The 13,038-nt window shown below is 41.3% G+C and overlaps 1 protein-coding gene across 1 annotated transcript in view; it reads left to right on the forward strand.

Moving 5' to 3' along the window:
- The window catches only part of LOC149276062 (leucine-rich repeat-containing protein 7-like), a 56,908-nt gene extending 45,362 nt beyond the window's left edge, over positions 1-11,546 (forward strand). Inside the window, exons 20-24 of the mRNA XM_089503942.1 lie at positions 2,848-2,958; positions 4,303-4,515; positions 4,983-5,075; positions 5,887-5,961; positions 11,439-11,546. Coding sequence (XP_089360068.1) covers positions 2,848-2,958; positions 4,303-4,515; positions 4,983-5,075; positions 5,887-5,961; positions 11,439-11,546 — 600 coding nt within the window. The remainder of the gene's footprint in view (positions 1-2,847; positions 2,959-4,302; positions 4,516-4,982; positions 5,076-5,886; positions 5,962-11,438) is intronic.
- Positions 11,547-13,038: the final 1,492 nt, after the last annotated feature.

A 13,038-nucleotide genomic window follows, 5' to 3' on the forward strand; every position in this document is an offset into this window, starting at 1 on the left:
AAGAGCTTGCAATCTTTTTTGTTATTGAGAATTGAGAACCGTTTTCCTTCCTGTTTGGCCCCAGTTAGGGGGGGGGGGGTCTGGACCAGAAAAATGTGTTTCTTTCTAATGAAAATTCTTAATTCGACAAAAAAGCGTAAGAATCCCAGGATTTCCTGTCATCTGCGAAAGATCCGCGCACAAGACACGGAATGCGTTGGTTGTATTGTATCTGTTTGTATGAAATGAAATCTACCTTTTCTTTATCTATATCTCCTTTTCTATTTTTTTCACACTCTGTAATTATTCATCCACACATCCCAAATTATAATAATTATACCATTTTTATAAAACCAGACGAGTTATTTATTCCTCTATCAGAGATAAACAGCTCCTGAAAATTAATGACATTTTAATAATTGAGACGCTGCTGGGGCTGTAATTAAAATCATTACCTTCGTCTGTCGCTATGCAATAAATGACAGTCGTTATGCTTTTTTTTTTTTTGGGAAAGGTCCCGCCGATACGTCAGACTTTATTTTTTTGTTTGGGGGCACATAAGACCTATTAGGCGAATGCAGTCTGCTCTAATGTTCCGAGGACCCCAAATCAGGATAACTAAAAAAAAAAAAAAAAAACATTTCAGACAACTGCTTGTGATTGGGTAACTAGACGGATCAGTATAGGGTATTTAACCCCTTCTCTACCGATGATGTACCGGTTACATCACAAAAAATGGTCCTAAAGGACCCATGACGTATTTTAGTACGTCATCAATTAAAATTGCTCCCACTTCGCAGTGATTGCCGAGATTGACCGGAGTGGTTGGTGTACAGCCAATCACACGCAGGGATACAAGGGATACCGTCAGCCTGCAAGCACTCCCTTTGTCCGTGTTCTCTGACTCTTTTACTGTGATTGTGAGCTGGAGAGAGATAAAGCCAGGGTCCCTACACACAGTTTTAATAAAAAATAAAAAAAATTATATTTTTTGTATAATATTTAATTTTCTTTGATCACTTTTTTACTTGGGGCTCATTTTTTTTCTTTTGGTTAGTGAAGTGGGTGGTAAGTTGGTGGGAAATTGGTGATCTTCGGGTTATGTAGGGGTTAAAAAAAGAAGCAAAAAAAAATACCCCCCCAAAATTGAAATAAATGTAAATCATCTAGATGTATAGGGGTGGTTTCCAATATATACCTGTAAAAACAAATGTTTTACATTTTCCCCCCGTATTTTAAATTGTATTAATAAAAAAAACATGAGCCCTGAAGGGGTTAAACTTTAATTTGTGTACAGGGTTTCTGGAGAATATATAGTTTATCGCTGTAACTTTTTATTACGGCTTCATCACCCGCTGCTTAATTACCCTTACCGAGATCTGCCACCTGCGCATGACCGAGGGGGGGGGCATTCGTAGTAATGAGTGCGTGTGTTATTTAAAGGTTTTTCGCCCGGATTCAGCCATTTTGGATCTTTTTAGGGACCTCATTTAGTGTCTTATCCGCCAGACATGGGATTAACCCCGTTTCTCCAACCTGCTATTACAGTAATTACGGCACTAGATTTATTTCAAAACTTAGGATGTATATTTTTGTGTCTGCCGGGCAAGTTATTTAAATCCGGCTATTTTTAATCTTCTCGGAAGGACTTCATATTCCTTAAATATTGGATGATCGGAATGAATGTTCTAACGTTCTAGAGGAAGAGTTCTGGGTTCCTGCGATCGCCTTAACTTATTCTACGGTGAACCTAACATTATTTTGTAGATAAAAGAATATTAAATATTATTAGACGTAAAAGGGTTTTTTGGGCTTTCTGTTGCTCCTTTTTCTTTGGCACCTTTAAGATAATGAAACTTTGGGCTTAAGACCCGTCTTCTCTAGGACCGTATTAGGTTGAGATGATAACATTACTAAAATAGTGGGCATTCCACGATTAACAAGCACTTAAGTTAAATAACTAAATAAATAAAGGTTTTATTTAAAAATAGTAACTTTCTTTTCAGTCGTTATATTTCCAATTGGAAACTCTACAGAGTGCAACGGGAGACGATACGGTCCTCATGATGTCAACATAAATCTTAATAAGCAAGAGATGAGGATTACAAACCCACTTTATGTTTTTACATTAAAAGCGGCTAATTTAACTTCCTGTTCTCAGGATCTGTAGGATTATTCCTCCCCTGATTGTTACTGATTGGTTCAGGCAGCCTTTATAAGGTTGGGGGGGGGGGGACTTCAGGATTCGATCATCGTCTTTGGGGAAAATCGTCCCTTACTTTTAATATGGGAGGGGGTTCTGTTCCTTTACCGGAGGAGAAAAGAGAGAGAATGGGAAAGGAGGAGAGATGGAGGAGAAAAGAGAGAGAGAGAGTAGATTGGAGAAAAGAGAGACGGGGAGTTTATTCTAAAGGAGGAGAAAAGTTACAAGAGACCGGAATCACTACAAGAGACCACTAGAGGGTCACAGACTGAGATGGAACGGAAGGAAGTTTAACTTTACTGAGAGGGTGGTAGATAAGGGGAACAGCCTCCCAGCAGAAGTGGTAGCGGGTAATACAGTGCGGGTATTAAACATGCATGGGATAGACATACGGCTCCTGAATCTAAGACGAGACCAACGACTGTTATCTGCTGTCAAAAGCTCTGGGCAGTTTGGATAAATTGATGTATTTATTCTAAAAGTTGTGATTGCGACAGCGACCCCTTAACTCTTTCCATTTTCCTTTGGATTTCTGATCATTTCTCTCCCCCACCCCTGCTGCCCCCAACACCCAGTCACCTTTTGCCACTGAATTTATTTTTAGATTACTTCGGAAATGAAAAATAATTTAATTAACTTTTTTTCTTTGCTTAAAAAAAACGCAGACGCCTTCTCAGCAGAGCAACATCTTGGATAACGGGCAGGAAGATTTGGCTCAGTGGAACCCCTACCCCTTGGGTCGAAGGGATGTCCCACCCGAAAACATTACTAAAAAGGTACGACGTATGGTTATAATTAACATATAATTAACATAATCACTGAGGTATCATGGGAAACGGAGGAAAATGTGCATGCAATTCCCTGGGGCTTTATTGGATGTCAACGCTGGAATAATAAGTGGATGACAAATATTAATATATGGAAAAGAAAAAATGTCGGTGCGCTAAGCTAGTCACAGGCTCAAATAATACAAATATGTAATACGAGGCCTACCAAACAGGTGTAAGCATGCAGCAAGAAACAGTGTATTGGCTGTACAATGTATACAAAAAACAAAAACTGTCTGCGCTTCTTACCCTAATAAAGTTGGCAACAAATATATAAACATAATATAAATGAGAGGTTTTGGTTATATGAATTGGCCAAAGCATAATTAAGCTCACCCGCCACGTCAAGGCACACTCTCAATAGGGTGAGAACCTACTCTCACTTCCTACATAGTGGACACACAAAGCAGTTTATACTGCTACCAAAACCTTATTAATGTGTTGGGGGAGGTGCAATTAAACCTCCTCCCCATTAACCCCTGGACAGCAAGCTGCAACCAGACTGATGAGGAGCCAACAACCTCAAATATGTGCAAATAGGGAAAAGAAAAAATGTCGGTGCGCTAAGCTAGTCACAGGCTCAAATAATACAAATATGTAATACGAGGCCTACCAAACAGGTGTAAGCATGCAGCAAGAAACAGTGTATTGGCTGTACAATGTATACAAAAAACAAAAACTGTCTGCGCTTCTTACCCTAATAAAGTTGGCAACAAATATATAAACATAATATAAATGAGAGGTTTTGGTTATATGAATTGGCCAAAGCATAATTAAGCTCACCCGCCACGTCAAGGCACACTCTCAATAGGGTGAGAACCTACTCTCACTTCCTACATAGTGGACACACTAATAATATATATATATTTATATATCTATATTAAAAAATGTAGGGTGTTGATGCGGGTCGCTGGTTTTTAAATTACATAACATATTTATTTTTACTAATAATATTTAATACATTGTTGCAAAATGTTACTTTGTAATTGAAAGACCCCCTCTGCATTCTAATAAAATATCTTTATGGAGTGGATACTGGATTTTCGTAGCGCAGGGGGATTATTCACTCGCTAGCGCCCGGTAGTGTGGCAGATCGCCTACGCCGCAGTTCCTATTAACCCTTTAAATACAGAGGGGTACTTTTTTTTTACCCCCGAGCTCAGTCTCCGGTGACCATTAAGGGGTCAAACCTCAGACGCGGAAGAATTCCTCTCGGAATGGAACCTGTGAGATGTAACAATTGCTTCTTTTCAGCTTCCCGAAGCTTTGCCTAACGGGTTACATTACCCACAGGCAGGTAGCCATATCCAAACGCTAATGGGATCCCAGAGTCTGCAGCACAGATCGAGGGAGCAGCACTACGACGCGGGGATGAACAAAGTCACCATCCAGCAGTACCAGTCGCCGCTGCCCATCCAGATCCAAACGGCGCAGAGGGGTCCCCAGTCTGGCCGCTGCTTGATCCAAACAAAGGGGCAACGGAGCATGGATGGGTACCCGGAGCAGGTGGGAGACCCCATCTACCAAACGCACGATTTAACGGCTCTGTAATAAATCCGTGCCAAAAGTCACTACTCCCATTCCCTCTATGCACTCTCCACCCTCCATTAATAGTAAATATCGAGGCAACAGAATAAATCGTGGGCGCTGTACGGGAATAAAAATACCCTGCGGCCAATGCCATAGGGGGCAGCTCACCCAATCAGCCTTCAGTTTATGTTACCCAGCTCAGCCAATCCCCTGCAGCCCAGAGTTATAGAATGTAGAATCTACAACATTCCAGTGTTTAGAAACATTGGCTCTCAGATATTAACCTCACGAGTGCCGGTGATTGGATCCTCACAGGCGCTCACTTAACGGTTTAGTGAAAATCCACGTTTATTCGCTGGCTTGCGAGCAGCTTTCAGATCATTTCGGACGCCTCTCTGTGTCTGAATGCCCTTCTCTTTCCGCCTCTTGTCTTCCCTCCGTAGTACTGCGTGAGGATAGAGAAGAATCCGGGGCTTGGATTCAGTATCAGCGGGGGAATAAGCGGACAGGGGAATCCCTTCAAACCGTCGGACAAGGTGGGTGCTGCGGGGGCAACGCGGGTCCAAAGTGTCTGCCCTGCCCGGCGTTCGCAGCGGGAAGCCACGGACGTTTGGGGCACAAAATCATAGGAAAAGTCTTTGATTACTAAGAATATAAATTAATACCAAACCGAGCAAATACTGTATATTGCAGTACATTTCCTAAAACTTGCACTTTTCTCCACTATCCCCATATATTTGATTTTGGGATAAGAACCCTGAGATTCTGCCTATTCACCCCGAGACTGGGGTAATAACCCCTGAGAACCTGTACATCCCCCACCCCCCCAGACTGGGGTAAAACCTCAAGAATCTGCCCAAAGCACTTTGTAATTCATGATACATTTAATTGAAATAATGCTATTTCCGAATAATCAGCTTAGTTGGGAAGTTAAGGCCAAGTATGTATTGTCGTTAAATTTCACCTAACGGCATAGCACAAAATCCGCGGGTCCCCGTTAAAGCCGTGTTGGGGTCCCCGTTAAAGCTGTCTTGGGGGCCCCGTTAAAGCCGTGTTGGGGGCCCCTTCCCATAAGGATATATAAACAAAATGTTACAGCAGATTCCGGTTAGTTTTAAAAGTTCCCATTTCTTAACCAAAAAGCCTTGAGACCCCTAATATCCAAGGCTGCCCCCCCCGGGGGTGCGTGTTTCGTTCCCGATATCAGCGTATTGTCCGTATAACACGAATCTCCTTCAGTCCGAAGCGTTTCACGTTTTGCCGACGGAAGCCCAGAGGTAGAATTTCACCGTTTTAGTATAGAATATTTGGGAAGGAATCCTAACCTCTGTTAATTCTGACTTATAGGGTATCTTTGTTACTAGGGTTCAGCATGACGGACCGGCGTCGGGTGCGCTACAGCCTGGGGATAAGATCCTACAGGTAAGACGACCGTTTCCTTTCAAATATATTTTTTGGTTTTAAACATTATTTTGGCCCCCCAAAAAAAATACGACGTACAAAGAGAGGAAACTAGACTAGAAACGCAACTCAAATCGTAGAGAACATTTTTAAACCGAAACGAACCCAAAAGCAAATATTGTGAAAATCCTTCAAAATACAGACAATAAACACAAAAAAATTTAGCACCATAAAGGAAACTACCGATATCTGAAGGTGAAGAATCCGAGACGCCTCTATAATCCATAGTCTGATCGCTCTCTTCTTCGGGGCAGAAGTTTGGTTTGAAAAGTCCCCAGTTTATTACAGTATTGAGAAAAAAATGTCAAGTTTCAGACCAAGTTTTGGGCAGATCTCTTGGCTTTTTGCTTGTAGTTGGAACTTTATTGACATGGGTGATAGTTCAGTAAGGTTGTCTCTAAAGTAGGTCTTTAACATTTTAATCTTATCTGGGTGTTTAAGTCACAAAAGATCCACTTGTGGGCAACCGCTTTGTGGTTCCGTCACTCGAATAGGAACACGATGGACTAGCTGAGCGACCGGAGGGGACTCTGGATTTACGACTCCGCGGCAACTTTTTAATGCGCTTTTTTCTAGCGATCTGCAACATTTATGGTTGAGACAGAAAACTGCTTTGACCGAAAGCGGACACATTTGCCCAAAATTGAAGGCTGTGGCCGGGTGAGACGGAGGGAGGATCAACCGGAGTGCCGCTTATAGAGCCAGGCAGAGGTTACGTTCGCTATACGGCTGCATTTATTAGCGGCACCAGAATCCAACATAAGGGGCAAGGAGTGCGGGAGTGGGGGCTCAGTGACGGTTATGTGACTCGCAGTGGTAGCATGGCCGCTCGCTCCGGAGATTGGGGTAAGAGCCCCGAGAAGTACGTGTGTGATAGATCCGGGGGGGGGGGGGGATAAGGGACCCCACTTTTATTGGGCAAAAATTATAACCCCCTAAAATTGGATTTTTAAAATATTTTTGCTCATAACCCCCTAAATATCTGGAATGCGCTAAGGCTGAGGGGTTTGCGTTTAATGTAACTTCTCTCTCGGCAAAGCCCAGGCCACAACGGGTTAATAATTACTAATCTGGGCATGTTCAGCCTTTTAAATCTCTCCAAAAACATTATCATTCCGGAGCTTTAGTTGCTAGGAAACAACACCGACTGATAGAATTTCTACTGAAACTGTCAAGGTTATACGGAAAAAAACCAACATTATATAAAAAGAAACCTAGTCTGTTTGGGGGTTTAACCCTTTGTTTCGGGTTATGGCAATCCAAAACACCTTGGCGCCCGAAAGAGTTAAGTGGGGGGGGGGTTGTTCGTTTTGCGCTTTTTTTGTAAAAATAAATAAATAAACATTATTAGCTAATAACCTTAAAAATGGTACAAAATACTTTCTTTGAGCCAAGTAAAATCAGTGGTTTCCTCGATTAATCCATTTCACTTGAAGATATTTGAAAACCTTAAATGTGATTAATCAGCTTCTATAAAGATGTATATATTTAATTCTCCAGACTAATGATCGATAGACCATGGGTACCAACACTCCCAAATTAGCTAGGACAGTCCTGACATCCAGGCTTATGTGCACAATGCCAGCTTTGTCAGCCAATGTCTGTTTAATGCCCAGATTTGGCACTGCGCATGCACAAAATGAGCAGAGGAGACTGTGACATCACACCGCTGCCCAAAAAACGTGAGCGGAGCTTAGCACGACATCATGTCCGCACAATGTGATATCATCTGTGTGTCTGAACTAAGATGGAGTCTTTAAACAAAGATGACATTTTATTTGGTCAACATACAGTCACAAGGAAACCCCAAAATTGTCCTGTTGTCTCCCTGTATGCAGAATCCCCCATATACATTTGCCCCTCATTTACCCCCCCCCCCTATTTGGCGTGCCGGATATATCTGGGGCCGGACGCATCTCCATGTGATATACTAAGCGCCAGTCAGCCACAAGCACCCCCATTGATTTGAATTGGCTTCAATCAGCCAATAAGTTGCAAGAATAGTCAGACCACAGAGCTGCAGCTTCTCCCTGAGAGTCAGGGTTACTCATAGAGTACTTCAATATCCATTCCTCTATAGGGGGGGTGTCAGGGACCTTGGACTGTCCCTTTAATAAAAGAAAAAACTATTCAAACACGTCTGTTCCTATCCAAACGGGATAAATACGTTTATTTTTTCTCCCCATATAGCGAGTAGCCGCCTAGAGATTAAAAGGTTAAATACAGATGAAGGCTCCTCGCAGTTCTGTCTTCAACGCTCTAGAATCCTTTAGGAAGAACCTATAGATTCTTCAAATAAAGCGTTAGATACACGAAGAGTTTTCCGATGGACGGGACCCGTGTCCTTGAGCAACGACTCGTTTAGTAACAGAGCCCAATCTCCTTTATCTCCGTCTCCATATTGTTTTTAGAACTAATTCACGCTATTTTGATATTTTATCTCTTTCATCCGCCGCTCTGAAGCTCCTCGGATGTTATCGGGCGCGCCTGGAAGCGCTAGCGGCAATTTTAAATTAAAAATATTACTTGCAGAATGTCCAAAACAAATTAAGAGGCTTTTTTTTCTCTTCTTTCTTTTTTTTTATTTTGTGTTATTGTTGCACAATAATAATGTTTGGTAATTAATGTAGCCTTGGGCTGTATGAATTTCTAGACACAAAACATAAGAAAAAAAAATGGATGCGGCAATTTTCGCAATAAAAATAAAGTAGCAGGAAGATAATGGCGGCGCCCAAATTAAATTATTAAAAGAAAATAAGTTATTATGAAGTCTCAGAGGCTGAAAAATGTCATCCACTCGGAACCTCAGAGATCCCGTCTGTGATTGAAGTGTTATTAAAAATTCAAATAAAAAATTTGCAGGGCCCGCTCTACTTAATCTGCTGAATCTGAACTAAAACGGGCCGTTCTGTATGCATGTGTGGGTATTCCACAATCCTAATGTATTGTTCCGTAGCTGCAGGGTTCAGGATTAAAGGGCTAAAAAAAACATTGCTTATTCCCAAGACCTTTTTCAGAAATAATATTTAATCATGCTTTATTTATATTTACTAAGAAAATATAACCCTGTAGTCATGAGATAGGCTGAGAAAGTGCTGATTGGTTGAAAGGTTTGTTGCCATTGCAGCAGAATACATTAATTCACATTTTCTGATAAGGAAAGATTAAAAAATCTGCTAATTTTTCATTATGAATGTTGCGTAAACCGAAGCGGCTGATGTTTGCTGCCACCTGGTGGCTGAGAGCGGCACAGCGCCCACTGCAGCGCTCCGTTCTCTCTCCGCTATCAGTTCTGGGATAAACTCAGTTAAGGAATTCAGCATTTGAGCTGAAATCACTCGTGGGTTTCCCCATTAAAAAAAAAAATACCTACAAACTATCAGAAAAATGTGGCAAGCGGGGGGTTCATTAACGTCACCGGGATGGGTGAGATGGGCCGGGCATCCGGGGTGCAGCAGAGCTGGCTTCGGGTATAGGGGCTCATGGCCCCGTTACGTTGGGGGGGTCGCAGTTTCTTGCCGAGTCTTTGTTTTTCTGTTAAATGTCTGTTGGGAAAGAGTAGATCGCGATACATTCGGATCGTTAGCCTGGTCGCCAAGCGAAAGAATCCTGGTGACCAGAAGAATTTGGGTAAAAACCAAAATTCTGTTTGGTTTGCAATTTGCCGTCTGTGAGTTGGAATCGCCCGGGTTAGTGAATACGTTACTATAGTCTGTCACCGTAGCAACAATTTACTTTCATTAATGTCTTTGTATTTTACACTTGCCTCTGGTAAGGGCATGTACCTGGAGAACCCGGCGCCATTTACCCCCCACCACCCACTCCGAGGTAACGCTTAGAGTAGCTGCCAGTTTCCATGGTTACAAAAAAAAACTGCGTGTCTGCATTCTGGCAGCGACTTATACCGAGGTCAGCATGCGGAGCAGATTGTCTGATCCCTGCTTCCTCGCGACGTAACAATGTTTACAAACTCTACACGTTTTTTATACATTCACTACAAGGGTTTGGGGCTTTTATTTGGTTATATTTGGAAATAATGGTGATTCATATATTTTAAAGCTAATTTTACCACTATATCCCGTTATAGAATCAATAGTTTGCCTTAAAATATCCAATTTAATTACCCTGAACAAAATATTGGTAACGGATAAGCCGTTTTATAAGATTCTCTCCTAAATATCTCAGAACTATAAAAAATTTCCCCGGCCCTCCCTTTTGGAAAAATGTGCCCGGACCCCCCAGTACTTTAAGGGTTAAAGTTGCTTTTGCACTTTTTCTGTTAAAATTAATATATCAATATTTATATCATTTAAATGCAGAATTGGAAGGATAACTTCTATCCATAGTTTCTGTTGCTTTTGAGTCGTTAACCCTTTAGAGAAAAAGATAATCTGACAAAGTCTATTTGCTTAAAATACTTGAGTGATTTTGGGCAAAAAAAAAAAAAACCTAGAAAGTGCTCCGGAAGGAGTTACCATGGAAACTTCACCCACTCCCTGCGCTGAGGCCCGTGGGAGCAAAGACAAGTGCGAAAGCAGGTGGAAACCTGCAGATTCTGACATCAGGACATGAGCGATATTTTCTGAAGTAACTATGGAAACAGATTCATTTTTTCCTGTGGTTTTCCACATTTTTGCGCCCCATCTTATCTTTTATGCAGATATAAGTCTCCATAGGAGCTCAAATAGGGACCTGATAATGTTTTCTCTAACTGGAACAGCATCGGTAATTCCCAATTAACCCTTTCTTTACTTTACTTTCTTTAATTGTGAATTAACCCTTCGTTTAGAGAGGATCCTCAACTAGACTTTTGTCACGGTTAAAAAAAACCCAAAAAACTTTCTGGCACAAAAGTAGCCGAAAGCCACAATTCTTAACAAAACCCAAATTATATTCTTTATAGAATCTCTGGTGACCGCCGTAAAAATCTATTAAAAACAAATGTTTGCTGAAGAAATGAGCAGAACTTTAACATTTTCATCTGCAAATGATGTCACGAAGGAACACAAAATGTTAGCCCGGAGCCGTTATACCAACAGATTCAAATTATCATTAAGGAATAATTGCTTGGCTTCCAAGGTGCAGGGCTATGCGGGGAGTAAAGTACTTTACTGAGAGGGTGGTAGATAAGCGGACCAGCCTCCCAGCAGAAGTGGTAGAGGGTAATACAGTGAGGGTATTATACATGCATGGGATAGACATACGGCTCCTGAATCCAAGACGACACCAACGACTGATTAAGGTTTGAGTCTTTACAGCAGATAAAGTGAGTCTGATCTGCCGGTTTCTAAAACCATTTTTTTTTATTATATATATATTATTATTATTATTATTGTTATTATTATTATTTCTGCAGAGATTTTAGATTTTAACCCTTTCTTATCTTCATCTTCTGTGTTGTTTTTGTTGTTGTTGTTTTTTTTTTTTTTTTTTAACAGGCAAACGGACACAATTTTGTTAACATTCACCATGAACAGGCAGTGGCCCTTTTGAAGAGTTTCCAGAATACAGTGGACTTGGTTATTCAACGTGAGCTTACCGTCTGAATATTTTTATAAAACAGTTAAAAAAAAAAGATATCGTTTAGAGAGAATCTTATCTTGGAATAATTCAATTTCTACGTAGGAGAACACATTTTTGCCAATTGCTGGATCAATGGCGAAGAATTACTGCCAAATGTAAAAAAAATGATGATTATTATTATTTACCATTTATCGACTTTCTGGTGTTAGCGGTATAAACGCGTGCGGAGAATTTATCCCATTTTACTGTCAGCTTGAGGCTGTACGTCGGTGCAGTTTTATAAAGAAATTATGTTGTTTTTTTTCCCCAAAGTGGATTTTACTAAACTTTCAGAGCATGGAAGCACAGAAACTCTTCAGATATTGGATTTATTAAGAAACACTGCCTCAAAATTGTATATGCCTTTTATATAGAAAACATATATATATATAAAAAAGAAATTCGTAGGAGGAATTATAAGTCAGAATTTGACTTCTAAGAAATAATTACAAAGCAGAATAATATTTTCTTAACGAATGAATTAATTAATGACAAAGTATTTAATACGGATTTAATGTACGATGAGTTAATCCCTTTTTTTTTTTTAAATATATAATTAATAGACGAACTTGCCTTATGGAATTATAGATTTATAGTATTGATTCCATGCGTTTAGACAAAAGCCAATCTGATATTAACCTGTTAGCTGCCAGAGAGAGAATAGTGGGGGTGGTATGGTGGGGGAGGGGGTAGCATTACAAATTCTGATGGCAGTGTTAGAAGGGTGATGGCCGGGAATTGGTTAATCGGGCGTTTGAGGATTAAGAATAAGGGGCTGCTGGTTGGATGTTTGGGGGAAATTAGGCTCCGTTGCTGATTAAATGCTGGACGCGGCTTCTTATTAAGTGTATTATGTGTCCCGTACCCCGGAATAACCGTTTGGTGCTTCTGTGGCGTCAGCTATGGGGGAGAAGATACCCCACGCTGGGGCAGAAGATGCCCAGGGTAACAGCTCCACTTTGTGCCATTGGAAATCCAGCGCATGGGGAGCCGACGTCCCAAGAAAGGGCAGCTCGGGCAATCATTACTATTTGGCTTCAATTATTAATCCTACATGCACCAGTTTTGCCCCAACACAGTCATGGTGTAAAAAGAGAAATGTGCCCCCCCCCGCACTGAATGAATGAAAGGGGGAACATCTACTAAACGCTGCTGCTGCAGAAGCTCTTGTACCCAGCAGGGCTTGTAATTCTGGAGTACGAAGAAGGAAAAGCTCATTAGCGCTTCAAGGGCCCGCGTCCCATAGGCAGCTACTTAGGAACAACACGGGAGGTCATTGGCTGTAGTAATCTGTAGCTCCTCCCTTTGCGGCCTGTGTCCCAGCCAATCCGACAGGGCCAACAATACTCCCTCAGGTTATATTACATATACAACAAAAGTGAGCCCTGACTCAGTGGCCCCCGGGGGCCCATTCTCTGTACGCCGTGTAGTCCTGAATATAACCAGCACCTGGGGCTGGATTTCCTAAACGGCGCT

Source organism: Sceloporus occidentalis, unplaced genomic scaffold (genome assembly GCF_023333645.1).
Source record: "Sceloporus occidentalis isolate IW3139 unplaced genomic scaffold, rSceOcc1.0.p SCAF_249, whole genome shotgun sequence".
Taxonomy (NCBI): Eukaryota; Metazoa; Chordata; class Lepidosauria; order Squamata; family Phrynosomatidae; genus Sceloporus; species Sceloporus occidentalis.